The 26,968-nt window shown below is 41.9% G+C and overlaps 2 protein-coding genes and 1 long non-coding RNA gene across 6 annotated transcripts; 2 read left to right on the top strand and 1 right to left on the bottom strand.

Moving 5' to 3' along the window:
* The first annotated feature begins 1,012 nt into the window (after window positions 1–1,012).
* On the top strand, window positions 1,013–7,566 carry LOC103061561 (interferon-induced protein with tetratricopeptide repeats 5-like). The gene is made up of 2 exons (XM_007444037.3): window positions 1,013–1,119; window positions 6,099–7,566. The coding sequence occupies exons 1-2, from the start codon at window positions 1,115–1,117 to the stop codon at window positions 7,561–7,563; spliced, it is 1,470 nt and encodes a 489-aa protein (XP_007444099.1). The 5' UTR covers window positions 1,013–1,114; the 3' UTR covers window positions 7,564–7,566.
* An 876-nt stretch (window positions 7,567–8,442) lies between these two features.
* Window positions 8,443–15,986, bottom strand: LOC148214009 (uncharacterized). Of its 4 annotated transcripts, XR_015793559.1 has the most exons (4): window positions 14,922–15,810; window positions 14,461–14,578; window positions 11,312–11,414; window positions 8,443–9,840 (listed from the first exon to the last, which is right to left on the bottom strand). It is a non-coding gene; the product is annotated as an uncharacterized LOC148214009 (long non-coding RNA). The 4 variants fall into 4 exon arrangements; XR_015793557.1 differs by lacking the exon at window positions 14,461–14,578 and adding an exon at window positions 15,848–15,986 and having other exon boundaries at window positions 8,443–11,414; window positions 14,922–15,283; XR_015793558.1 differs by having other exon boundaries at window positions 8,443–11,414.
* Window positions 15,987–16,470: 484 nt separating this feature from the next.
* On the top strand, window positions 16,471–21,272 carry LOC103053980 (interferon-induced protein with tetratricopeptide repeats 5-like). Its single transcript, XM_088129000.1, has 2 exons — window positions 16,471–16,634; window positions 19,859–21,272. The coding sequence occupies exons 1-2, from the start codon at window positions 16,537–16,539 to the stop codon at window positions 20,433–20,435; spliced, it is 675 nt and encodes a 224-aa protein (XP_087985126.1). The 5' UTR covers window positions 16,471–16,536; the 3' UTR covers window positions 20,436–21,272.
* The last annotated feature ends 5,696 nt before the right edge of the window (window positions 21,273–26,968 follow it).

Genomic DNA, 26,968 nt, shown 5'->3' with positions numbered 1-26,968 from the left:
AATCCAAACACAATTTAAAAATAAAACTTTAAAAACCAAATAGCAGTTAAAATTACACAAAAGCACTTAAAATTAGACAAAGTTACAGTAAAATCAGTATAGATCATGATGCGTTTACAGCCACAATAAAAATACTATTTATAAAACTGTAAAATCGCAAAACTTGCTGATAAAATTTACAAGATAGTCTTCCTATTATTAAACAAAAGCATTAAGCAAACTAGTCAATGATACTCTTTTTTTAACCTATAAGTAAACTACCACCTCTGATTTACTATGGACCTTTTTTGGGACAATTGGGAATACGTCCCCCAACATTTTTATTCTTCCCACTCAGGAATCAATGGAACTAAAAATACTAATGCTGGAGGCTGACACTTAAAACTTTGTGGAATACCAAATGTTCATTTTTAAAAAAAATTTAAGAATCTTTTAAAAATGCATACAACAGATGTGAACCAAGGGAGCCCCCTGTTGAGGACCCCACGATTGTTTTAATGTACGTTTCACCAAAGATTGCCTTCAGCTTCCACAGCCCACTAATTTGTAGTGTAACTGTGGCATTTTAAATGACAAACGGGTCCATACAACAAATTTACCAAGTTATAAACCGTGGTTACGAGCCACAAAACTGGGCTCATACATATTTTGGTTTGGGCTTAGCAAGATAAGTAATTCATTTATTGCTTTGAGATGGAAAAGAATACAAAGCCTGTATAAATGAAGCTTTCAACAGTTCGTGTTTCAACACAATAAACACAGAGAAAGCAGGTCATGCCTTTCAAAAACAAGAGAACCCACTCATCAAATTAGCATTTCTGTTTAACAACAAATGAGATACAGAATTTGTTTACAGCAAAGATTCTTCTATAATGTACTCACTGAAACCACACAGCAAGACCAGAAGAAAAGGAAACTGATCTGGATGGATTAATCAAGTGACTTTCAGTTTCGTTTTCTAGGGGCAGGAAGCCTTAGGATTCTTTTTCCATTTGTGACAAGATAAAAGTGGGTAGCTGCAAATGAATGCAGCATTTCAGAGCAGATCATCGGGAAGAAAACTCCATTATTCGGAGGGAAAGCAAGCTTTCTTAAAAACTGTTGATCAGGCAACATGAGGTGAGTATATCCTTATTGATTATATTATTTATAAAATGTTTAGCATTAGAAAATTTGTTTTTCATCATGCAAAGCTTCAGCTTCTTATTACAGGGTTAGGAGTTTCCTTGAAAGAAATACACTTTCTGTTCTATAAATCTGTTAATACTGCAGGGAACTTAAAACAGTTGTCCAGAGTATAAATCAACTGCATTTTATTTCACTGAGTCAGATTAAATTAGTATCATTAAGTCTCAGAGCCAAATAGTAGATAGTTTGCATACACAGTTAACTCTGTTCTTTCTAATATAAATAATAGCTTCTGCAACCCCAGGGAGGGAATATTTGAATAGTTATTAGGGAAATGTTGTTAGATTAGATCTCCAAATAGATTAAATAAAAGATATAATGCTCTATTACTTACGGCTAGCGCAACCATATTTACTTTTTGTGGAAAGAAAATCTGTATTTGCATGACATGCTTACCCATATTTAACTGAATCAGGATTTATTAATAAAACCAGTTTTCTACATTTATATGAGGCACTGAATCAGAAGCTAAAAGATGCAGGCAAGATTCATCCAACACATTGGGCTCATTTGTTCAGTGTGTTGGTAGTCACTTTTCAGCTCATTAAACTACTTAACCCTTAATGATAAAAACTGGAGGGAGCAAAGAAACTGCAATCTTTAGAGAGAAAAACAAAAGAAGCTGGCAAACATTAAGCCAAAAGACATTTATAAATCTGATGACAGGATCGTAAACAGGGTTGGCAACTCTCAAAACTTGGGGAAGTTCAGAAATGCTATTTTCTTCCTTGCCACTTAGGGCCTTTCCACACTGCAAGGGGTGTCTGCAAGGTATGGACAAAAAACACTTGAGCTGCAGTCAAAGATCTACCTCTTTCTTTATGTGCAACAAAGATGGGTGAAGCTTCCATCATATTGTTGTGGCCACTGTTACAGGCACTTCCAGGTTTGGCTTATGGTCACTCACTCACACACACAGAGCTGTTGAGGCATGGGGATCTTGTAAGCTCCCACTTGCTTTCTTCCTGGGTTTTCCAGATAGGTGCTGCACACAGATCACTTCTAACTGAACATTGAGGCATAACAGGTTCTTTGGGATACACAGAGACCCAGTCAATTTAAAGTAACAGCAAAACTTTACCAGTTACAATGTACATTTGCTCTTTCTCACACACACGGATCCACACTTACCCAACTAGGCTGCCAGGCACTAGCTAGAGGGACAGAGGTCGCCAAGTCTGGATCCAAAGACAACTCAAGGAGTGGGCGGACTTCAGGGCCTCCTTTATCCACAAAAGTCCTTGCTTTGTTGATTCACAAGACTGGCGGCTACTCTTGCCTTGTTAATTTACAAGTCTGGTAGCTATTAATGGTGGGGGGGGGCAATTTCCATCTGCTGAGGCCCAAGTTCCTTTGCTTGGTTCAGGTGTTTTTTTCCTTTGTTTCCTTAACGACTTGTTTCCTTCTTAACTACCTCCTGGAAAGGATCTCATAGAGGAGGTTCCTGGCTTTTGTCCCCTCTGCTTATGTGCCTGCTCCATCTTTAGTCATGGCAGCTTCAGTCTCACACCACCTCAACTTTTTTGCTCACACCCTGTGGATACCCCTACTCCCTGTCATGTTGAAATGTCTCCCCCCGCCCTTGAGTTGGCAAAAAACTAAAGTGGTATGAAAGTTGCTACCCTTGTGGAGTCCTTGGGGTTCTCTGAGCTTGGCTCTTTTCTTGCAAACATTTCATTACCCGGCTAGGTAACATCTTCAGTGCTAGAATGGGATGGGGTTTGCTCTTTATTTATATACTGTGGCATGCTCTGCCAGTGTTGGTAAGGGTGGGGGGTTTTGTTTTGCTCCTCTGGTAGTTCTTTGATTGGCATATGTTTGCTGCTTGATTGTGTGCCTGGTGGTAACCTTTGGTTACCTGGGTGATGATTGCTGGTGAGGTGATCTTCTGGTCTTTTGTTTCTTTTGAATAGTATGTAGATGCTGTTTATCTCTATGTGTCTGTTAATTGCTGCCTTGTCTAAATACCAAGCTTCCAAGAATTCTCTTGCATTTTTGGATTTAGCTTGGTCTAAAATGCTGACAGTTTCCCAGTTAAAACTATGGTTGAGTCTGTCCATGTGTTGTGAGATTAAGGAATTTTCATCATGTCTTCTGACTGCTAGTTGATGCTCCTGGATGCGTTCTGCTAGTCTTCTGCCTGTCTGTCCTACATACTGTTTGTTACAGTCCTTATACCGTATGTTGTAGATGACTCCTGCTTTTTCTTCTTGGGCTACTGGATCTTTTCAACCCAGTTGAAAACCCTGAACTACACATATTCGCCTCTATCAGTTACTACCCCCTTGCTAATTGTCTTTGTTATTGTCAGCCCTTCAAGGTAGACTAGACTAGGAAACCTAAGTGATGCAGGCTAAGGCTACCTTCATTATAAAGTAACGGTAATACAGTTTGGTGTAGTGGTTAAGACATCAGGCTAGAAACTGGAAGACTGTGAGTTCTAGTCCCGCCTAGGCTCAAAGACCTTGGGCCAGTCACTCTCTCTCAGCCCTAGGAAGCAGGCAGTGGCAAATCTCTTCTGAAAAACCTTACCAAGAAAACAGGGACTTGTCCAGGCAGTCTCCGAGAATCAGACACAATTGAATGGATAAAAAAAAAAAATACTAACAGAATCTTGTAAATCTGAATGTGCTTCCCCCTCCCTCCCTTTATCTTCTAGGGTAGGTCTCGTCTAAGACACTTTCTCAGGTTACAGTTCTGCTCCTGACTCAGGTTTCTTTTACCTGACCATTGTCTTGGTAACAGCTCTGCCTCCTATCCCTCAATGTCATTCCTTCTGTCCATTATAGTTATCCATCCGTATGATCTTGTGTGTCCTTTCAAGGTGATGAGTGACAAAACTGAACATATTTTGCATATTTTGAAGCTGCCCCTGGAGAGAGTCAGAGTGAGAAGACATCTCCCTCTATCTCCCTCATGGGTTGGGAATGACATGAAGGTGACATCATGGGGATATGGTAGGAAAAAAGGTTTCCCGGGGCATGTTTGTGTCCTGAATATTGCAAGCGAGGAATGCTAGAGTGGAGGGACTATCTGGCTAAAATCTTTAATGCAGGCAAGACTGAAAAGCAGGTTTACATGGATGTCAGCAAAGGGAGGGGCAGTGACAAAATGAGTGGCAGTTTCAGTTTCTGCGGACAACTGTGCAGGTTTATACGCAGGGAGAAAAGAGGAAAGAAATGCTTTATAGCTTCACTTACAGACAGCCATCTCTGATCCCGCTGGTTCAACTTAATCCTGCTATTGATTTTTCACACACCATAAAATGGAAGTCTTCAGTTTGAGGCTTTCTCAGGGGCATCTTAAAGCCTTAAGTGCCCTGAAAACATTAGCACTAATTTTATTGTGACTGAGGGAACAAATGATTAAATACAAGTTAGGACAGAAATCACATGAACTGCATCAATTGTTAATTAAATGTCAAATTTAATTTAATTTAATTTAATTTAATGGTTTAAGAGATTTCTTTCACCAGAAACATTCTTGAGCCAGTGGGAGGTAGAAGGCTTAAAGTAGTGGCCTAAGATAGAGAAGACCCTTGATGGTTTTATACGTTTGCATATTGGTTTTTAACTTGTAAGCTGCCTAGAGTCACTTATGTGAGATGGGTGGCCATACAAATTGAATATATAAATAAGTAAAATAAGATCCTGGTTCAAGTCCCCCTTCAGCTGGGGCCAGTCATTCCCTCTAAGCCCAACAAACCTCACAGGATGGTTACTGTAAGGATAACATGAAGGGAGATTCCTATGTAAGCTGAGCTGAGCTGGGATTTTTTTTACAAATTATTTTCCAAAACTGCCTCTGGAATAATTTTATTGGCAAACCTAAGTAGAAATAGGAGATATTAAGCAAAAAATGGGATAAGCAAGCCTTTTCCAACCAGGTATTGTATGTGCTGAACTTCATCTCCCAGAATTCCCAGCCAGCACAGGAAGTTGAAAGCCAACCAGTCAGAGGGCACCAGTTTGGGAAAGGTTAGAATAATAGTATGGTATAGTGTTTCTTAAACATTTTGCTTTCAGGACCCCTTCCCACTTTTAAAAATTATGGAGAACTTCAAAGGAGCTTTTGTTTGTGTGGGTTATATTTATTGATATTTACAGTATGAAAAATTAAAATTGACACATTTGTAGAATATTTATTGAATCATGTAAAAATAACAATGTTAAACCCATTAGATATTCACATAAATAAAATATTTTTCATGAAAAAACGATTGTCAGCCTTGCTGGGTAAACCAGATAGGAATCACAACCAGATAAGCTAATTCTACTTTATTATAAAGTTACGTTGACAGAATCTTGCAAGTCTGAAAATATAATTCTCCCGTCTCCTTTATAACCTAAGAAACTAGAAAGGGTCTCTTCTGAATCTCTTTCCCCATCCACTATCCAGTTGTGGACTGTGCTGTCTCTTATCTGACCGTTCTGTTGGCTGCGTCTCTTGGCTCAGTCACCCAAGGTCTTTCCCACATACGATCACATCTCTATACTTTTAACAAAATAAAAAAAGTAATGAGAAGAGTGACATTGTTTTAAATTTTTGCAAATATCTTCAATATCTGGCAAATAATTTTGATTTGGTGGACCCCTAAGGGGGTCTTGAGGGACACTTTAAGAAACACTGGTCTAGCGTCATCCCTATTTTGTAATGAATTCCTGAACACTGGTTGTACCACAGTCATAGAAGTTTTCATACACATTGGGCAGGCAGAAGGCTTCATATACAGGTAGTCCTTGGGTTAAACAGCAAAATATAACAAAGGAATATAATCTAGATACATATAACTAGCCTATTATTACTAATTAACTTCTATACATTAAATTAAAAAAAGGTTCATAGAAAACTATACTGTCTTTCTTTGCAAATTGTAAATGTCTCTCATTCTCTCTCCTTTTGTTCTGCAGTCTCCTCTCCCAGGAAGGTTTAAAGGAGATTCTCCAACAATTGGAATGCCATTTTACATGGATGTTGCAGAAGGAGGATATTGATCCTGATGAATTGGAAGAAAGAATTGTTGAGCAGATCCGGTTCTTAAGGAAATCCAAAGTACAAAATTACAACTTGCTCGCATACCTGAAATTCCTGAATGACAAAAAGGACGAAGCACTGGAAAACTTACAGAAAGCGGAAGAGTCTGTGCCCGTAGAGTACCCTGGGGAAGTAGAAAAGGAAAGCCTGGTTACGTGGGGCAACTACGCCTGGGTGCACTACCACATGGACAATCTTACTGAATCCCAAGCCTACGTGAAGAAGATAGAGACCATCTGCAAGCAACTTGGAAGCGAGTCTCCTTATAAAATGGAGCTCCCTCAGATCTGCTGTGAAAAGGGTTGGGCGCTCCTAAAATTTGGAGGAAAGTACTATGAAAAAGCAAAGGAGAACTTTGAAAAGGCACTGCAAAAAGATCCAGAAAACCCAGAATTTAACTCAGGCTATGCAATCACGGTATACCGTCTAGAAGATTATGATGCAAAAAAATGTTCAGGGAAAGGGTCATCACTGGAACCTCTGAGGATTGCAGGAAAATTGAATCCTGATGATGTATTTGTTGTCCCCCTTCTTGCAGTAAAGCTGCAAGAAACAAATAAAGTGGAGGAAGGAGAAAAGTACATTGAGGAAGCACTTAGAAAATATCCTGATGTTCCTTACGTGTTAAGGTATGCTGCCAAATTTTACAGGAAGAAAGGTGATGTAGAGGCATCACTGCAATATTTGAAGAAAGCATTAAGCTTGACCCCAAACTCTGGATTCTTGCACCATCAGATTGGGATTTGCTATAGAACACAATATTTAGTGATGAAAAATGAAAGAAAAATGGTAGATACCAAGTCAAAGAAAAATGGCAAATACCAAGTCAAAGAAAAGATGGATGAGTTGATCAGATTTTCCATTTTTCATTTCAAAAAAGTGGTGGAGCATAAAACCAAGTTTATCTATGCTTATATTGACCTTGCTAAAATGTATGCAGAACAAGGAGAGTTACAAAAAGCAGATGAAACCTTTCAAAAAGTGTTTGCCATGAGCAATCTAACATCTACAGAGCAGCAACAGCTCCATTTTAATTATGGGCGCTTTCAAGAATTTAACAGAAACTCACAATCGGTAGCTATCAAACATTACTTTGCAGGGCTGAAGATTGAAATGGAGTCTATTGAAAGAGATAAAAATAAATACGTGCTGAAGAATTTAATGGAAAAGAAAATCAAGAAAGGTGAAATAGATGCTGAGGGTTTGGGAATCCTTGGATTTATTCATCAGCTCAATGGGGAAAGACAAGAAGCATTGAAAGCCTATGAGGGAGCCTTGAAAATCGATCCTGAAAACGAAGAATATCTCAGTGCAATTTTGAACTTGAAGCTTTCTTTGTAAAACAACATTCCCAGATGAGGATATCTTTCCATTAATGCTGATTTAAAAATGTATCAACAGATGCTTTCCATCTGCTTATTCCATTTGAATCTCTCATCTTTTGAAAATGCTCCATTTAAAGGGATTGCTGTTCTTCTTTCTTTTCAATTTGAAGATTTACAGTCATAATTGGAAAAAAACTAATATCAGGAGTAAAAAAAAATTAAACTGAAATAGTTTACTTGGCCATGTTTTTGTTAGTGTAACTTTTACACAATGAGCTGACAACGTTTTTGGACATTGAGGCAATTATAAGATCTCACATGATGGCTTAGGCACCCTTCCCAAAAGAATTGCCCCAAAATCTGAAATACTAGCTTTTTTTTTCCATTTCTTTAAAAACAATCAAAATTACTTTCAAATTTAATTCAGAGCAGGTTGCAGGTGCTGTTTGGCTAACCTTTCATTCATAAAATGCATCTCTAATACTCATTATGGCATAATATGGCAGAAGAATATACAAAAACTGAAGATAATATGTTTCTAAAACATTGTGTATATCCAGAAGTGAGGTAAAAAATGAAGGAAGGCCCTAGAAACTACCTGATGGTCCTCTGAGAGTAACAAGATCACATGATGAGGAATAGAAGTTGATATAGATATAACCAGGTCTTTCTAACAAACTCTTCTAAGACATTGATTCATTAAATATGAATAAATAACATTTGCATGGATGCTTAATATATTTTATTGGTTTGTTGTACTAAACAGGTTTGAAATGTACAAATTTCAATGTTTGAAATATTTGAAATGTCCAGGTTGATAATTGTATGCCACCCAGAGTCACTTCTTGTGACATGGGCAACTATATAAATTTGATTAATAAATAAAGTGTGTTATGGTGGCAAACACTTGAATGTTGACATGGTTCAGTGATGTCCCATCCAGCATCTTCTCAGTTGGCTGGATATTGGGTAGCCTGAATTCACCAGAACTCTCCCCATGTACCTTTCCAACTTTGCACATTGTTCAGTTCCTTATTCGTTTAACAGCGGGATCATTGAAGAAACATGGTGGGTTTATTCACTAGGGACTAGAGTGGGTACAGCAATGAGGCAAAGTGGGTATGGACACCCATATGCATGGGCAGGCCTATTTGTCCCCCATTTGTGCAGCTGGGAATGAAAAGTTTCTGTTTTCAATTATGCAAAATGTATTTGACAAGATATGCCAGAATCCCATCTCTGATTTTCACCACCACACTGGAAGTCTGGAGGGGATTCTGAGGGCCACAAAAAGTCCCTGGGGGCCATCCATGTCTCTGATGCTGGAGGTTGCCTGCTCTTGCCCTGCTGTGTTACTGCACTTTGGTTTAGATGTACATACAACCATTCTGAGAAAATAGGTTTGAAAATATATCTTTAGATATTACACACACACACACACACACACACACACACACACACACACAAGGTTCTTTCTTGTCCTTCCATTCCAAAGTCATTTCCTGTTTTCTGGAGCTATGCAACTCCTTCAGAAGAGGTCCTCTGGGATAACAGGGAGCCTGTCTGAAGCACCAACAATTTTGGAATTGTTAAAGCAGTCAAGTCTTTTTCCTGGCTTGCAAAGCTGCTTCAAAGCTGCTCCTGGCTGTCTCCACCTGTGTCTGAGGGCACCACCGCTTTGCTTCGCTGCCCCCCTGCCCCACCAGCCCCATCAGTCTGGGAGAACATCCATCAAAGTTTTTATTACTGTAGAAGACAAGTGTTTCGTATGTCTTCCTGCACAGCCTTCATAAACTCTTGAATCTTCTGTCCAGGCTTGCTGTGTGCCTTCCTGTGTTCTTTTTTCAAAACAGAAATTACATTAAATGTTTGCACCAAGGCACTGAAACTCTGCCGAGACAATGAGAGTTACACATCACACTTACTGGAGAACTGGTACTGGTCACCAGTTCGCAGGAGGATAGCAAGCTCTTGGTTGTGCACAGCCCGCATGGTGAGCGATGCTGGGATGTGTAGTTCTAACGAGACTATTTCCCCTTCAAATCTATGAGAATAGTCAGCAGAGGCTGTGGCGGGGGTGAGGTCAAAACCAGCAAGATGGTGGACAGACCTTGTGATGGAAGCTGTGCCCCTTGGGACAAGCAGATTTCAGCAGGACTGGGGTCTGCATCGCGATGCTGCGTCCACCATTCTGCCCACACAAACAGACATGGACACCGCTGAGGATGGTGGGTTTTTTCACATACACATGTCATCACAGAGCCTCTTCTACTGAGCAGTTTGGCCTCAATTTCTAGAAAAGTAGAGACTGATAAAAATGGGGCAGGAGAATAAACAGCTGTTGGGTTGTCTTGTTTTTTCCAGTGGAAGAGCTGCTCCCCTTTAAGATAAAACTCTGCCTCTGCAGTGGAAGGTCTGTTCCCTCCTGATCTCCAGGGAGAGTTTGCCCCTTGTGAATGTGAAGAAATGTGGAAATGGTGGAGTGGAGGTGTGAAATGTTTTGATTCTGCAGGGAGATCATTCATTCATTCATTTAAGAGCTTAATGGGTGGACAGCAATAAAAGCAGAATAAGACCCATGAAAGGACACAAAAGTCACACCAAGAAAACATACATTTTGAGGAGCCCCACCATGTCACACCTCACAAGACAAGCTCATAGACATCCTGGCCCCAAACCCAAGGGGACATCCATCTTCAGTGCCTCCCTAAAGGGTAACATGGTCGGGGCCAGTTGAATAGATGTGTCTCTAACTTACGATACCTTTGAATTTGAATGGATGTGTCACTTAATAGCTTAGGATAGTGTTGGTTTTTTTGCAAGAGTAGTGAAAATGAAATCTGTGTCTTCAACAGCTGTTGGCTGGGTTCATACACTTTGCTAGTTTCAGAAAAAAAGACATCCTAGCCGCTGTCATTTGTACCCCACAGTTTATACCACATTGTATAAACCCACCTAACTTATTGTCAATGGACCTTGATTCACAAAATTATGTGAACAAGTCAAATACATGAACTAGTCTTCGGTGTTATCTACAGGTTGGCTTGTGGATACAACTGGCAACTACACTGCATCTTTCCTGCTTTGTGGGTTTTCCATGGTACTCAGTTCGACACTGTTGTGCTGCACAAGACTGGCCAAGATCATACCCACTTCCTCAGGGCCAGGGGGCAGAGACACTCAGGCCAAGCAAGAAACTTGGACAAATGGAACCATAGTTTATTTGGTAACTGGCAAACTGGATCAAAGAGGTGAAGAATTGTTGGCTGGTGAGGCAAACAGCCACAGCAAAAGATGACATATGTGCTAAATCTCCTTCTACCTAAAACAGATTTTGCTAAGTCTGCTACAGTTTATTTTGTTTTTCTCCAGCGAGGGAAGGAGGGAAGAATTACAGACTTTTCATCCAGAAATGTTCTGTCTTCCTAGCAAATTAAAAAGTCTGTAGTAAACGAAGGCTTCAGTTATGACAATGATTTTGTAAAATGTGATGGGATCCCAGTACTGTAGTATGAGGTGAATGAACTCATCCTTAAAAACAACTTGTGTTAGAAGGGAGGGAGGGAGGGAGAGAAGGACACAGAAATGGTTCAGATGATGTTGGCACAGTAAGCATTCTGATTTCATAAAAGTTTTAGATGGGCTCTATCTATGTCTGAAAATCTGTAGATATTCTCAGCATTGTTTGCAAGGAACTATTCTGAAGATCCATGTTTGATAGTGTGGCTTGCCTTCTTTTTAATGGCAAAGAACAAGCTTTTTACCTGGATTTGGATAGGCAGATGGAAATGGACTTTGGAAGGCTGAAGCGTCTCAGAGGTTTCCTTTTCAAAGCATCTGAAAATCATTCATAGCAGCGTGAGAACACTGGAATGGAGGATAATTCAAGAAATTGGTATCCCATTGGTGAATTTATGAATCCAAGTTCCCTGGGCCTGAGCAGGCCTGGACTTCTGCTGCAATAATTTATTTCTGTTCATAATCTGATCTCCCGCCTTCAAGCCACAGACACACAGTTGTCCAACTTTTGTGTGGTTCATGCAAACATGGATGCTGGCTTGTGCAATAGCCTCCAAAACACAGCTGTTACTGCTCTTGCTGGAGAAACAAGCTGATAATAAGTTTGCATCAGTTTAATTGGCTAGAGATGTCTCTAATATTCAATATTTATTTATTTATTTATTTATTTGATTTGTCCCCGCCCATCTCCCCACAATGGGGGACTCTGGGCGGCTTACAACATACTAAAAAACATGAATACAGTTAAAAGTTATAAAACCAAACATTAAAAAATAAAAAAGCTAAGAAATCCAAGAGGCCGCTGGGGCCACAGCATACCACTAAGGGGCCAGCCAATCCCAATTCTGATTTCTTCCCTCCCTGCCCCAGGCCAGATGGCAGAGCCATGTCTTTAAATCCCTCCGAAAGCCCTGGAGTGAAGGGGCCTGTCTCACCTCTGGGGGCAAGATGTTCCAAAGGGCGGGGGCCACAGCAGAGAAGGCCCGCCTTCTGGACCCCGCTAATCGGAGTTCTTTTACCACGGGGATCCGAAGCATGCCCTCTCTGTGAGATCGGGCGGGACGGGTAGAGATCATGGGGGCGAGGCGGTCCTTCAGGTAGCCTGGCCCCATGCCATGTAGGGCTTTAAAGGTGATAACCAACACCTTGAATTGGACCCGGAAACAAACTGGTACCCAATGCAGCTCACGGAGCAGAGGTGTTATATGGGTCCTTCTTCGGGCCCCAAAAACCGCCCGCGCGGCCGCATTCTGGACCAGCTGCAGCTTCCGGATATTCTTCAAGGGTAGCCCCATGTAGAGTGCGTTGCAGTAGTCTATCTGGGAGATAACGAGGGCAGGAGTGACCGTTCGCAAGGCATCCCGATCCAGGAAAGGGCGTAACTAGTGCACAACCCGAAGCTGTGCAAAAGCCCTCCTGGCCACGGCTGCCACCTGCTCTTTGAGCAGGGGTCGTGAGTCCAGGAGGACCCCCAAGTTACGCACTGGGTCTGTCTGGGGCAGTGCTACCATATTTTATATGGTAATTGGGATCAGCTTTAACCTGAGTGTGGTTGTTTTAATTCTTGCTTTCTATATAAAGGGGTCTATAGCAGTATGTGTATGTACATGTGTGCATGTACTGTGTGTATACACGCACGCACGCACGCACACACACACACACATTGTTAGCCGCTCAAAGTTTCTTTGATTGTCATGGGATAATTTGTTGAATAAATAATTAATTAATTTGAAACTTTCGTACTTTTTCTAAAAAGCTGTCCAACATCAAAAGCTTCCAGGAGGTTTTCCCAATCTACTGTGAAAAGCCAAGCCCCGCCAAGGAGCTTTTTGGCACACCGCAGCTCTGCAGATGCTTTTGGCTTCCCCCCCCCCCACTGCAAAACCCAGCTCCAGCCCAGTCCAGCAGCCAGGCCAGGCACACCTTGACAGCAGCGGGAAAAAACAGTGAAGGTCAGTTGGGGCAGCAGAGTGCAGGGTGGCAGGAGGCCAAACGGGGACAAATGGGGGGAGATTGGTGGGTGGGGGGAGTTGAAGCAGCCCTGCAGTCATGTCAGCGGGCTACCAAGCACCCAGATTTTGACCACATGACTGTGGGGGCACTGCAACAGCCGTAGCTTCGGGCATGGGTCGTAAGTCCCTTCATTCAGCGCCACTGTAACTTTGAACAGTCACTGAACGAATGGTTATAAGTCAAGGACTACCTGTATGTCAAATAAATATTGCAAATGTGAAAAACATGAAGGGACAATTTACCATGAATGCTGGACTTGTGAAAAAGCCAGAAGATATTGGTTACAAATACATACGATACAAAAAAATTAAAAGATTAATATTCAGAAAAAGCCAGAACTCTTTTTATTGGGACTTATGGATAGCCAATTAGAAAAGACTCGTGGAAGATTGGTTTTATATATGGTAACTGCAGCAAGGTTATTACTGTATATGCACAGCAATGGAGGAATATTGAAGCTTCCACAATGGAGGAATGGATTGTGAAGATGTCAGAATTGGCAGAAATGGCAAAACTGACCTGTTTGGTCAGGGACAAAGTGACAAGTACTTTTATAAAAGACTGGAGACCTTTTATGACTTTTTGCTGAAAATGGAAAAGAGTGATTTATGGTTTTGATTATTGAAAAAGGATTAAATAAGGGGCTGAAGGGATCTTTGTAATACCAAGAGGGAGGAGGGATAATGAGTTTGTTTGATACTTGAAAAGAAGGTTGGAAGTTGCTTATTTTTTATTTCTTTATTTTTCTTTCTCATTCTGTTTTGCTTTTTGCTTGCTCTTTCCTTCCTTCCTTCCTCCCTCCCTCCCTCCTTCCTATTTTTTCTTTACATTTGCTTTTTACTTACATAAAAATTCTTAATAAAAATGAGAGAGAGAGAGAGAAAGACTCTTCCACCTGTTCATGGTATCTTAACTGGCATCTTTTTGCCCCAGATAAAGAGATGGAAGGGACTATCAGAACCTGACTGAAGAGACAAAGCGTGGAGCTCTTTCATGACACTGTCCATTGTTAGCAGAAGTATGTAGTGAATGGTAGTGATTATGTGGAAAAGTAAATACAGGTAACAAGAGTGCATTTTTAAGAACTATTTTGTTTCATTTATTAAAATATCCCTATTTAAAATTATGGAAGTGGAGGCTTCTACTTTTCATTTAGCCCTCATAGTTCTTCCTCTTCTACAATATTACAATTTGGTATATGGTCGTCTTTGTATTTTGAACTTTGCAGTTACCCTGCAATGTTCGTCATATAGTGCTGGAGACAAAAGATATTCCAGGATAACTTATGTACAATCAAGTGCATATTTACAAAGATCATCAACATGTTACATTTAGGGTTTTGGATCCCTCCTCTTTCCTGATTGCAGCCTGCATGACTTACACTTTCCGTAGTCAGGACATTTCAGCCTTATAAAGTCCTCCCAAAGGTTAAATGAAACCTGCAGCCAAGAGCAGTTTTGAACTCAAAAGATCTCAACTTCTTCCAGGCTGCTCCCAACCTGAGAAGAAACTTAGATCAGTGGGAGCTTTTGGGGGCAAGAGTAAACAAAATCGAATAGGTGATCAACACTAGAGCTGTTCAAAAGACATGGCTGCTTTAATGATTCAATAAAAGGTATACAGGATCCAGCCCTTTGTGAAATACCTCTTTCAAAGGTTCCCTGCAGCCCTAGAGAACTTGTGCTCACAAATGAACGCTTTTAAAAGTTTACCAATTTGGCAAGCTCCTGGCAGCCTGAGCAATCCGGCCTTCCATGCAATGGCATCATCTTCCTTCAAGATGCAACACCCCCAATCCCAGCTCGGAATAAAGAATGCGCACAAGAATGAACATGAACTCACCATTGCCACCACCACGACATGGAATCAAGTAGTTGCACAAGTAGCCAAGCTGCTCCTCCTCTTCCATCACAGCTGGCAGAAATGACCCAGTCTTCAAGGGCGGCCAGTGGACCTCTGCTTCACTCATCCATTCCAAATCGCAACGATGCCATGCAACAAAATGCGTGTTAGTGATAACACAGCACAAGCTCTGCCTTCCATACATGCATCACAACACCGTGCACAAGTACATAACGTCAGAATCTGTGTTCAATGAATGACTAAGCTGTGCATGGCTCTGTTAAAACTGGTCCTCCTTTCAAATCTTGTATGCAAGCAAGGACACTGAATGATGATGTTCCATCTTTTCCTGGCCAGGATTCCTCTGTGTGAAGCAAATTCATCATCAGAAAATTCCACACGTTAAAAATCGGGGCTGTTATAACCAGTCAGGGCCTGCAGATCCTGGGACCAGGAAGACTCCTCCCATCCTCAGCCATGGAAACTCTGCGCCAGACCTACCTGACAGGACTGTTGTTGTGGGGCTCAAGTAAAGTTAAATCCCCACATCAGCTGCCTTGAAGTCTGGCACAAAAGATGGGATGCAAATCTAACACGTATAATAAAAATAAATGGCTGGGCACACCAAAGACAAACCTGAAGAAAAATGTAGAGTTTAGGTTTAATTTAAACTGAATGTGCTGGAAGGAAATTTTGGGCCAGATTTCTCTGAGGAATGAAACTGGAGTCAGCATCAGTTTCCAGCAGGAAGAGTTCACTGTGGCAGCTCAGTTCCAAAATAGGAATGTGTGTCGAAGAGTTTACTGACCTCTTATTCACCTTTGCGTGGACATGTGCACTACTACCCGTTTTACAACCCTTCGGAGCCTTTCTTTTCCGCTATATAGACAGTCACACCCCCCCCCCCTCTAAGCCCCTCTGCTTACCGGTCTCTCGCCATTAGGCCTAATGGAGATCTCTGGGCAGGCATTTTTACAAAAGCATATGACATTTAGCAGATTTAAACATTTCCTCCTTCAAACGAAAGTGCAGTTATGGCCATTTTCCCTTCCAGCTCGGCAAAGTTTCGTTTCGGTTTCCCTCAAACTGACTCTCCCAAATTTCGGTTTCCTCAGAGCAGGCGGGGGCCTTTTCTCTCCCGCTCTCTCTGCTCTCAGACGCCAAGAAAAAGCAGAGCAGCGGCGGTCAGTCCGTAGGAAAAGCAGATCCGGTCGCTTCCCCCCCCCCCCACCTGAAACCGCGGTCATGAGGTGAGGAACTGAGAACAAGGGAGACTTTTGTGTCTTCGCGAGGGGCGCGTCGGCTTCGGCTGCTCGCCACGGCTCGGCCCCTGGGCGCAGCTCGATGATTTCGCGGTCGGAGGCGGCGGGCGGCGTCGCATCTGAGCGGGGTTTCCCAAAGTCGGAGCAGAGGCCGAGAGGTCAACGGACGCGCTCCTGAGGCGGTGTCTGCTCTGGCCGCGCTCGGACTGCGGCCCCAGGCGAGCGTCCTCCGGGCCGCCCGGGTGGCTCACGAGGCGATTTCTTCCGTTCTGATCTCCGCGACGGCAGCCCTGGAGGGCAGGCCCGGCTGGGGAGAGCGGGCTCTTGCATCCCGTAGGGCGGGATCTCCGAGGATGTTACCCGGCCGGGGCTGCAAGAAAACAGCCCAGCTCAGAGAACCGCAAGGGCTCCACAGTTCATCCCTGCGCTGCACAGGTTCTCCTGGTACATGGTACTGGCGGCACCGCCTGCTCCCCCTCAGTCCTGCCCCCCGGGGGGGAGAAGAGGGGAGGTGGGCGAACTGGCACCCGGAAGACCCCCCCCCGTCCCTCCTGCCATCCGCTGGGTGCCAGGAGGGGAAAACGGCCTTGCAAATCGGGGCCTGGGGGCGTCCACCGTAGTCTCCGGGGCGCGATAGGGGCAGGGCAGCCCCGCCGCGGAACATACCCTGGAGCGGCTTGCCGCAGAAAGGAGGAAGGCCGCTTTTGCAGCCGGGCAGCGTGCCATGGGCGGTGGGGCAGGGGCCTTCGGGGCTGGGCTGTCGGAAAGTCAAGGTGGCAGACTGTGACTGCAAAGCTCCGTCCCTTTTATGTGCCATGCATGAGGAAGAAAAGGGCAGGGCTTCTGAACGAAAAGAAAGAAAGATGTGTATGAACCCCCCCCCCCTTAAAACACAACTCTGGGTCGCTCCTAATTGTTGAAAGAGAATGGAAAACAAAGGTGAGGAGGAATTGAGCAGGTGGATTCGAGTCTACCCTGGCTGTATTTATCTGCAGAGAACCACCAACCAGCATAAGCTTAGTGGTCAGCTTATGGCTGGGTGTGTGATTTCAACCCAGGATATACATTGAACAGTGGCTGGGGGAGGGGTTGTGCTTTTATGCAGGCAGCTCCATCTTTTTGCAGGAGCTTTTGAGCTAAAGTCAAGAGTCAAGTGGCTTCATGGCAACAATAACAGCAACAAAATGGTTAAGAACCGTTCATGTTCAGACTCATGGGCTTCAAGATACTGATTGGATAGCATGGAATACTAAGGAGATGAGTAATAGAGCAAAAAGGGGTTTGTGGCTAAAAACATAAGTAATTTTTAAAATAATATAGTTGACCTGCAAATCTTATTTGGAAAGCTGCCTAAAAAGCCCTCTGCTGGTTAATTACCAACCCAATTTCTGAAGATAAGACAAAATATTTCTCTTGTTAGATTTTAGGTCAGATTTGAAACGACCAAATTGGGAAGCTGCAGAGTTATTTTCATATGAAATACAATTAGAATACAAGTTAAATCATGTAACGAAGATCCACATATTACTGTAACTACTGCTTTTTTAAAAAAAATATTTTTATTAAAAATTACAAAGATAAAACCTAATACAAACTAAAAAAATAAGATTAAAAAAAATAGAACGTGCAGAAAAGAAAGAAAAATAGAAAAGAAAAAAAATAAGAATATAGTAAAGAAAAAGAAATGTATAAAGGAATGGCTTCCCCCTTCATTATAAGTATAAACAATTGTAGTAACTTATCATCTTCTCTTCTTCTTCCCATATCCCATCTCTTGTCTATAAACAAATCCTTAAAGCATTGTCATTTCAGTTCTGATCAGCAAAAGTCCATAGAGGGTTACCAGAGATGATAACATATCTGTTGTAACCTTGATTAAATAAACCAACTTTGTATTCCTTCCCTTTACTTTTAACGATCTTGCTCTTTAGTCCCTTCAAATAATGTCCTAGAACTTGATTTCTTTTCATTTTTTCTTTGTCCCTTCTCACAAGATTCTTCAAAGCTTTGAAGGGCATTGTTTTGATATACAATTTTACTCTCTCTCATAATGTGTGGGCATGCATGTGATAGTGCACTCTATCTTATTTACAAAGGATTAACTTGCTTTGTAAAGAGCACAGCATTTCTTTCCCCCACCTTATCCCTTTGTTGAATGCCTGATTGCCTTCTAAGAGAGCACAGCAGTCCCCCACCCCATTTCCTTAGAAGCAATAAATTAGATCGGTACCAGGCAGAGAAGTTGCAACGAGAGAGGCCCTAAATTCCAAAGAAGTTAGGTATTTAAACTTAGATTCACCTCTTTAGGCCCACCTTTACTTTTCCCTGGGTCATCCCAAAATTCCCTTGTATGGATATGAGGGGATGTACTATCTGAAATATCTGAATATGCCTATAAAATCTTTGTTGCTTGCTTTGCAAGGTGTGGTTCTGGGCAACACTCCTTGAGCCATCCAGGTGGTTTCATTGGCCAATAAAACCTCTGTTAAAAGCCTCATCTCAAGTCTTCTTATTTGGCTTTACTGAAACTTGGGAAATAAAAGGTGCCATACAGCTTCAAGAAGCTTCTTTTGCAAATCCAATATAGGAATATTATCCAGGTCATTCTCCGGTTTGTTATTTGTATATCCCTTTTAATTATTAAGACATCAGTCAGTTTCTTTTGTATGTCCAGTGTAGCGTCCTTTTTTGTATCATTCTTCTAGCCTGTCATTTTTAAATCCACTTTCAGATCAGTCTCAGTCTTGCCTGGTAAAACTTGTTCTTCTTCCATAACATCTTTTAAACAGTCTATCTACAAAGGCAGAGAATCTCAAATTTAAGTTCTGGAACCATTGTTCAAAAATATCCTTCGGTATGTCCAATGTTAAAATATTTTTCTTCATTCTATATTAGTAAATCAAATTTAAGTATTCTTCTCCTTTAATTGTAATGTTTAGTTCCTTCTGGTTCCCTCTAGTGTCCATCCTATCTTTTTTTTTTTTAAGAATTAAAAACAAAAGCACTTTTCTACAGGAAAGATTCTTATAATGAATTCCAAAATCTTATTTCAAATCCATCTGGACTTAATCGACCCTTAGTTGATTTGTAATTTTCCAAAATCAAAGTTCTAATCACTCTTTTGCTGTTTATTCAAAAAGGAATTTTTTAAAGTCCTTAAACTTATATTTATAACTTATTTCGCTAAGGATTGAAAGAAACTCACCTGGTGGTTTCAGACTTGTCAGTCCAAAGGTTCCTAATAGCTAAAAAGCAGTTAACAAGCAGTTTCCAAAAGTGATTAGAAAAGGAAGCATGTGAACCCAGTGTTCTTTTAAAACCACTGACCACAGTTTGAGCAAGATGACTATTCCTTCGTCTCCCAGAGTTCTAAGCCTGCCGGGGACCACTCTCTTGCTGTCTTTAGGTGAGGATCAGCTGTCTGGAACATTTGTGGGTGATCTCTTCTACGGAGAGGAATTACAAAGAGTTGGTCTACTCGCCAAATCTTCATTCCACTGCGTCATTGGCCCCATTACTGCTAATTCCTATCTCTAAGTAAAATCATATTTAAAAAGTACAAAAATGCCAAAGTTCAGTTTTTTTAAACATCTCCCATGACAGAATTATAGGGCAGAATTATTTTTTCCTTTCAAAACGTAAATGTCTCTTACTCTTTTTCCTTTTGTTCTGCAGTCTCCTCTCCCAGGAAGGTTTAAAGGAGGTTCTTCAACAATTGGAATGCCACTTTACATGGATGTTGCAGAAGGAGGATATCGATCCCGATGAATTGGAGGAAAGAATTGTTGAGCAGATCCAGTTCTTAAGCAGCAAATCCAAAGTTCAAAATTACAACCTGCTCACCTACGTGAAATTCCTGAATGATAAGAAGGACGAAGCACTGGAATACTTACAGAAAGCGGAAGAGGCTGTGCCCGTAGAGTACCCTGGGGAAGTGGAAAAGGAAAGCCTGGTTACGTGGGGCAACTACGCCTGGGTGCACTACCACATGGACAATCTTACTGAATCCCAAGCCTACGTGAAGAAAATAGAGAGCATCTGCAAGCAACCTGGAAGTGAGTCTCCTTATAAGATGGAGCTCCCACAGATCTCCTGTGAAAAGGGTTGGGCGCTCCTAAAATTTGGAGGAAAGTACTATGAAAAGGCCAAGGAGAACTTTGAAAAGGCACGGCAAAAAGATCCAGAAAACCCAGAATTTAACTCGGGCTATGCAATCACAGTATACTGCCTGGAAGATTATTATGCAAAATAACATTCAGGGAAAGGGTCACCACTGGAACTTCTGAGGATTGCAGTAAAACTAAATCCCAACGATATACTTGTGATTCCCCTTCTTGCATTAAAACTGCAAGAAACAAACAGAGTGAAGGAAGGAGAAAAGTACATTGAGGAAGCACTTAGAAAATATCCTGACATTCCTTATGTGTTAAGGTACGGTGCCAAATTTTACAGGAAGAAAGGTGATGTAGGCATCCCTGCAACATTTGAAGAAAGCATTAAGCTTGACCCCAAACTCTGGATTCTTGCACCATCAGATTGGGATTTCAACTGGTCCTTGCAGAAGCTGGAAAGGCCTCTGCCTGAGGACCCTCATTTTTTTCAGCTGTGCAAATGTCAGAGCAGGTGCAGAGAAGCAATGTGGCTGCTCTGCTTCCTCAGAAAGGGTTAGGGTTAAGGACATGTCATGTCATGTCATGAACTGGCTTTGGGGGTGAGAGATCACACAAACCTTCATCAAAGTGAAACATTGCACAGCCTAATCTGCAAGCCACCTCAGGCTTATATTTATCCTGCAATTTTTTTCTGTATATGGTATCCCAGACAAAGAAGAGTTTCAGTTTCTTTATATCTGCAGGGTGCCAAGTTGGCCTTTCATGCCTCCTTTGGCCATTAAAGAAGAGGAAAAAATACATCCTTTTTTTCTTATTCTGTACTGTAATCTGTGAAAGATGTGGTGCTGCTGAGTAAAAGTAAAATAACATGGCATTTGAATTCTCCAAAGAGGCACATGCAGAAATACAGAAAGGAATAATTGCTGTAACTAAAAAGTTTTCTATAATCTGGAAGACAGCTTCACAGAAACTCCCATTTAACTGCTGGGCTGTTCATAAATGAAGATGCTGTCACAAATAATTAAGGTAGCTGGCTTCAAGTTGAGTTCAGTTCCCATTACTTTATGAACACGTCTAGGTGGTTTTCTTTGCAACTGAGGAAGTGATTTTCCATTGCCTTTTTTTGGATGCTTTTTGACTTATCGGTCTAGCCTAGTGGTATTACCTGGTGGTCTCCCATCCAGATACCAACCAAATCCTGCTTACCTTTTTGGGATTAGCCAAAGTCAGCTGCAAATCTAATTGCTGCATTTTACATAAGCAAAGAACCCACCAGAACTGATTACAGGTCTGTACATTTTTATTTATTAAAGTTATTAGTCAAAGTATTGTTATCCTGTTTGTCATTGCAAAAAATCTGAAGCAGCTTATAAGTATAATAAAAGTCATTAAAAATTATAGCAGGGGGAGGGTTAATGGCAGAGGAGACCAACCTTCAAAGAAGTGTTTTAAAATACTCCTTTTCGGTGTTGGGCCTGGCATGCTTCATGGAGGAGGTCATTTCACAGGGCAGGGGGCATAGCAAAGCATGAAGAGAACAGGGCAATTCAGTTTTTTTTCTGCTCCGTATTACTAGAACAGAATACTCCTAAGGTGACTGTTTGGCACTAAGTTCAGAGCATTAAAAAGTAAGCCCTTTATACCCTGCGTCATTCACGTTCCATATTCAAGGGACAGAATAGATGTCCTTGGCTCTGAATGGCAGAAGACGCAGCCTTAGGCAGGCAGTGCAGATAGAGCGACGTGGACGATGATGGATCAATGCTCTCACTTGGCACGGCATTCCAGCAACTGGTCTTGAATGTATGCAAGGAGGGGGGCCAGAGGCCAAACAGCACAGCCCACCTTTGATGCTACACAGCTGACCTGACCACTGTGTGAAGTTGCTTGGATGTGTAGATCTGAAGGTCCTCTTTGAAGGAAAGAGGTTCCAGTAAGATCTGGGTTCTCTGTGTGCTTTATGTAGCCACAGCCGTGGGATCTCTCCCACAGGATCAGATACCAGCATTGGGATGGTTACCCAAACATGCATAGCACAATGGGTCCATTTCTCTTTGGTGTCACATATGCTTTCGCCTTACATGTGTTGCACATAGAAAAACACTTTGTTTTCGTGTGCTTTTAAAATGCTGACTGGTCACTCCCCAGTCTAGAATACCCTGACCTGTGTACTAATGTACTGCTTGGTTTCCTTGTCCATGGCCTGTCTGCCTAGAAGTCATGGAGCCAGTTGTCAGGTTTCTGGGCTTCTTTCTTTCCCACAGGAAAGCTGCAGGGAGGATCCTTGGGGCGTGTACGACGTTACTGTATTTCAAGCATGATAAAGAAGCTTGAAGTCTCTTGTGTGGGATTAGATGAGTGGTTAGGACTTCACTCCATCCCTATGGTTGGATAGGATCAATGACGCAGTGGTTCATTTTTCAACAGAGCTACTAGGCTTTGATGCTTCTTTGCTTAATATTTTGTTTCTTTGTTTCCTTATGTTTGAGATGGAGAAAAAAAAAATCAGTCTTCTCATGAGACTTACATAAGATTAGAAAAGATCTGCTGGAAGCTACAGCATTGGTTGCTTGTGTAGATGATTTTGAAAAGAGAATTCCACACATTTTAAGAAGATACAGTGCCAGTTTGATGTAGTAATTAAAGGTGCTGAATTAGAGGCTGGGAACGATGAGTCTTTGCCTTGGGCACGAATCCAGCTGGGTGACTTTGGGCCAGTCACTCTCTCTCAGCCTAGAAAGAAGATTCTGGCAAGCCACTTCTGAAAATGTTTCCAAGAAAACTGCAGGGACCTGTTCTTGCAGTTACAGAAGTCAGAGCGGTCTTAATGGGCCATAAAAACAACTGTGGTATCCGTGCTCATGAGTCATAACCACTGCATTAGAATCTCCACACTAGGCAGTGAATAGAAACTCTCCTGGGAGGTTTAGTGGACTTCCCTTCTGAGCTTCGTCTCTGACTTCCTTTGAGACATTTGATCCTCCTCTGAGGAATAGGTTGCTGGCTTTGTGGGGCTTGAAATGAGCTTCACAAACCCAGTTGCAGAATAAATCTTCAATTAGGAAGGGACTGGGGGTTTCTAATACTGGAAGTGAAGGTAAAATTGTAGCCAGGGGGACCTTTGCACAGCTCCATCTTGTGCATTTGTTGTAACTATTCCTCATCCTGGGGGTTTATTGACAGTCACTATATTGACAGATTATTGCAATTCGTTCTCAATGATGCTATCCTGAAGACCATTCAGAAGCTACAATTGATTGAGAAGGCAGTGATCTGGGTAGTAATGAGGACATCACAGTTTGCCCATGTTACCCCACTGAACTGGCTCCCAGTGGTAGGTGCTGGTTGTCAGCTTTAAAACCCTACATGGCTCAGGACCATAAAGTCAAGACTATACCAACCCTTTAAGGTAGGCCAGGTAAGGAAACAGACTGCACAGGTTTGATTGGAACTGCCCTTTATGGAGATATAGCAACAGAATCTTGAAAGCTGGACTGAATTCTCCCTTCTTATACCCCAGAGAATTAGGGTAGAGCCAATCTAGGCTTCTCTCACTGTTTCCCATGCTTAAAACATGTTTGGGTTTATTTAATCATCATCTGTGCTTAGTTGCTCTGATGTCATGTCCATGGCTCTCTACAGACTGCCTATTCTAGTGGACTATGCCTGCCCAGTAAGGCCCAGTAGGGAAGGCCTACTCTGGGTCTGGACTCATGGGGACCCACAGCAAAGACCCACTCAGGAACCCTGAGCATGAGCTTTCTCCATAGGGGCACACCCTGCTTTTGCAACACTGTACCCATTATGGGTGTGGAGTGTGTGCAGTTGACAGTCAGTTGTTCTTGATGTGACTGATAAGCCTGAGTAATCAACCAATTAGATCTCCATGGAGGGGACATGATGGCATTATTTCTGCAAAAAGAACTTTGCATTCATCTCTCCTGAGCCACAGCAGTTCTGGAGGTCCGTAGTATCAGCTGTCAAAGAGCAACAATAGGGTGGTAACCCAGGAGCATGGTGCTACTCCAGAAGTTTGTGTGGAAGGGCTTGCAGATGGTTCCATGGTTCAAACTAGAAAGTTGAGGGTCATGTTCCTGGGAAGAGGCAGGGAGATCCAGCTAGGAGGTGAATTTGAAGAGGCAAAGTGTGGTCACAGTTCCAAGTCATAAAGGAGAACTGGAGGGCCATAATTTTAGGAATGCGAAAAGCGTCCCTCCCCCAGTTCTAATCCTCTGCTTCAGGGTTATTTTCTACTAGCTTTTAGGAATGTGAGCAGTTTGATTTCTTTGTTTTCTGTTTGCAATTGATGCACAAGCCCTATACATCACCATACTCTCTCTACCGTATACTTGATTGTGAGAACTCTCACAATCCTATTTGAGGATTCTTAAATTCCAGACAAGGAGGAGTCAGCATCCATTGGCCAAACCTCTCCAATCCTAATATTCTTTTCACTGAATGGGAAGCACTAAATGGAGAAAAAACAAAGCCAAACTATGATTGAGTAATTGAATAGATGATTGAATTGACAGATATTGGTTTGATTAATAATGGCCTAAGCCAACAATCTGCCTTATGCATTCTTGCATTTTTTTTTCCCCTCAAAAGAGTTTTTTCCCCTACCTCTTACTCTCAGGGAGCTTTAGAATTTCTTTTGAATTTCTCCATGTCTACTCAGCACATCCTAATGTGGGGGAAAAAATCCAGGGGTTATCAGAACTTTCCGTTCCCATGTAGACTACCTAGCAACATTTTTACAGCCCAATTAAAAGGAAAAGAAGGACATGCATACCCACAGATGCCGCTTGACTTCCTACACGGGAAAACCAGCCGGACAAGTAAAATATTCTGATTCTACATGCCAATTATTTGAGCGTTAAAACACCCTCCTGAAGTCTCTGACATTCCTTTCAGGTATAGGCAAGAGGATGTGGGAGGAGGAAGTCTTTATAATTTTTTTTTTTTTAAATCAGGTACTGGTTTTAGTGGCTATAAATCAAGTCACAGAATGCAACCCTAAACGTCCTCATCCTGGGAGTAGATGCAAATCAACTCACACAGTATAAAAAGATGGATTTCCGTCTTGGCTGATATATTTTGGCTTAAGTTTGCATGGCAGGCCAAATCTGAAACCTGTATCAACAGAATGCAATTATGCAATAGACTTAACAAAGGAGAAAGATTTGGTAGGCTCCCAAAATAAACCAAATTATGGCTGAACATGATGGTCTGTTTCCTATAACATGCTATGCAATGTTTGCTTTCTCAAAATACACTAAGCTTCAAAATACCCATCATCAATCATCATCATCTAAATTTAAATTTGTATGCCATAGAACCATCCAGACTGATGACAGTCTGCAACACATAAATTACTATAAAGCATCCTTGCTAAATAATAACTAACAACAACAATAATAACATGCACAGGAAGGAAAATTACCCCACAACCCCAAACAACACTGTAACACAACATGCATTCATGACAATCAAAACCAAAGGCAACAATTGCAAGGTAAAAAGCTGATGGCAAATAATAGTCATCTCCAAAAGCCTCCCAGGGAAAGTTCAGTCTTCATTAACTTCAGGAACTTGTCCTTGCCCAACCTTTGTTTTTGGACATGCTCTTTCCCAGATACAGCAGCAGTACTAAAAATGGCAGGTTTTCACTGTTTTTCTGTACGGGCAGTTTTCACGAGACCAGGAAGGCAGTAGAAACTGACTGGACAACAGAAAACCCAGGGCAGGGGGAAGTCCACATTTAGTACATTTTCCAGAAGGCTAATCATGTTGGTTGTCTGCAGCTCTAAGGATTGCAGCCATTAAGAATGCAGCAATTCTGTTGTTCCCCTTTTCTTGTTTAACCCCTCCCTTCTTTTCTCTCTCCATATACAGTGGTACCTCGGGTCACGAACGCTTCTGTTCACGAACAATTCGGTTCACAAACAGCATTGTTTGCAAAATTTTGCTTCCGTTCACGAACTCCACATCGGGTGACGAACAGGATCCGCGGCCATTTTCCCTGCTGTGACACGTGGTCGTGGCTTCCTGTAGGGAGGGGGACTCTCCCTCTAAGCAATAACCGCCTCCCCACCCGCCTTCCTGTCCTCCACGCCAGAAGTCGCCTCAAGCAAGGTTAGTGTTCTCTCTCTTCATACTGTACTGTACTGTACTGTACTTTGTTTCATATTTTTGTGGTTTAAAAAAAAATACATATGGTTCAGAACGGATTAACCGTATTTACATTGAACCTTATAGGAAAATTTGATTCGGTCGGTGACCAAAATCGGTTGGTGACCAAATTTGTAGGGGTCAGAATGGATTAACTGTATTTACATTGAACCTTATGGGAAAATTTGATTTGGGTTGCGACCAATTCGGGTCGCGACCAGAGTCGCGGAATGAATTAAGTTCGTGACCCGAGGTACCACTGTACTTGTTCATATAGTATACCTTGGTCAGGACTACATGTCTTGCAACTCATGAATTGGATTGGGGTGCTTGGAAGCTTATGAAATAGTACATTGTTTATTAAAGGGACACAAAACCCCTCGTTAGAGATTCCAAACACTCTTAAAATGTGCTGCATTAATTATGCACAGGTAAAATCTCCCTTGACACTTCAAAGACCAAACAGGAGAACATTAGCAAACGATATCAGGCAACACATTAT

This window comes from Python bivittatus, unplaced genomic scaffold (assembly GCF_059951505.1).
Source record: "Python bivittatus isolate LINGU-HERP-01145 unplaced genomic scaffold, Pbiv_v1 ctg000780_np1212, whole genome shotgun sequence".
Classification (NCBI taxonomy): domain Eukaryota; kingdom Metazoa; phylum Chordata; class Lepidosauria; order Squamata; family Pythonidae; genus Python; species Python bivittatus.
This window is presented reverse-complemented; position numbering and strand designations above follow the sequence as displayed.

Excerpts from the sequence above, each read along its gene's own strand:
- LOC103053980 (XM_088129000.1), top strand. The coding sequence starts at position 16,537 with ATGTTACCCGGCCGGGGCTGCAAGAAAACAGCCCAGCTCAGAGAACCG. Across the intron at positions 16,635-19,858 it reads ACAGGTTCTCCTGGTACATG|TCTCCTCTCCCAGGAAGGTT; the intron begins GTACTGGCGGCA and ends TTTGTTCTGCAG.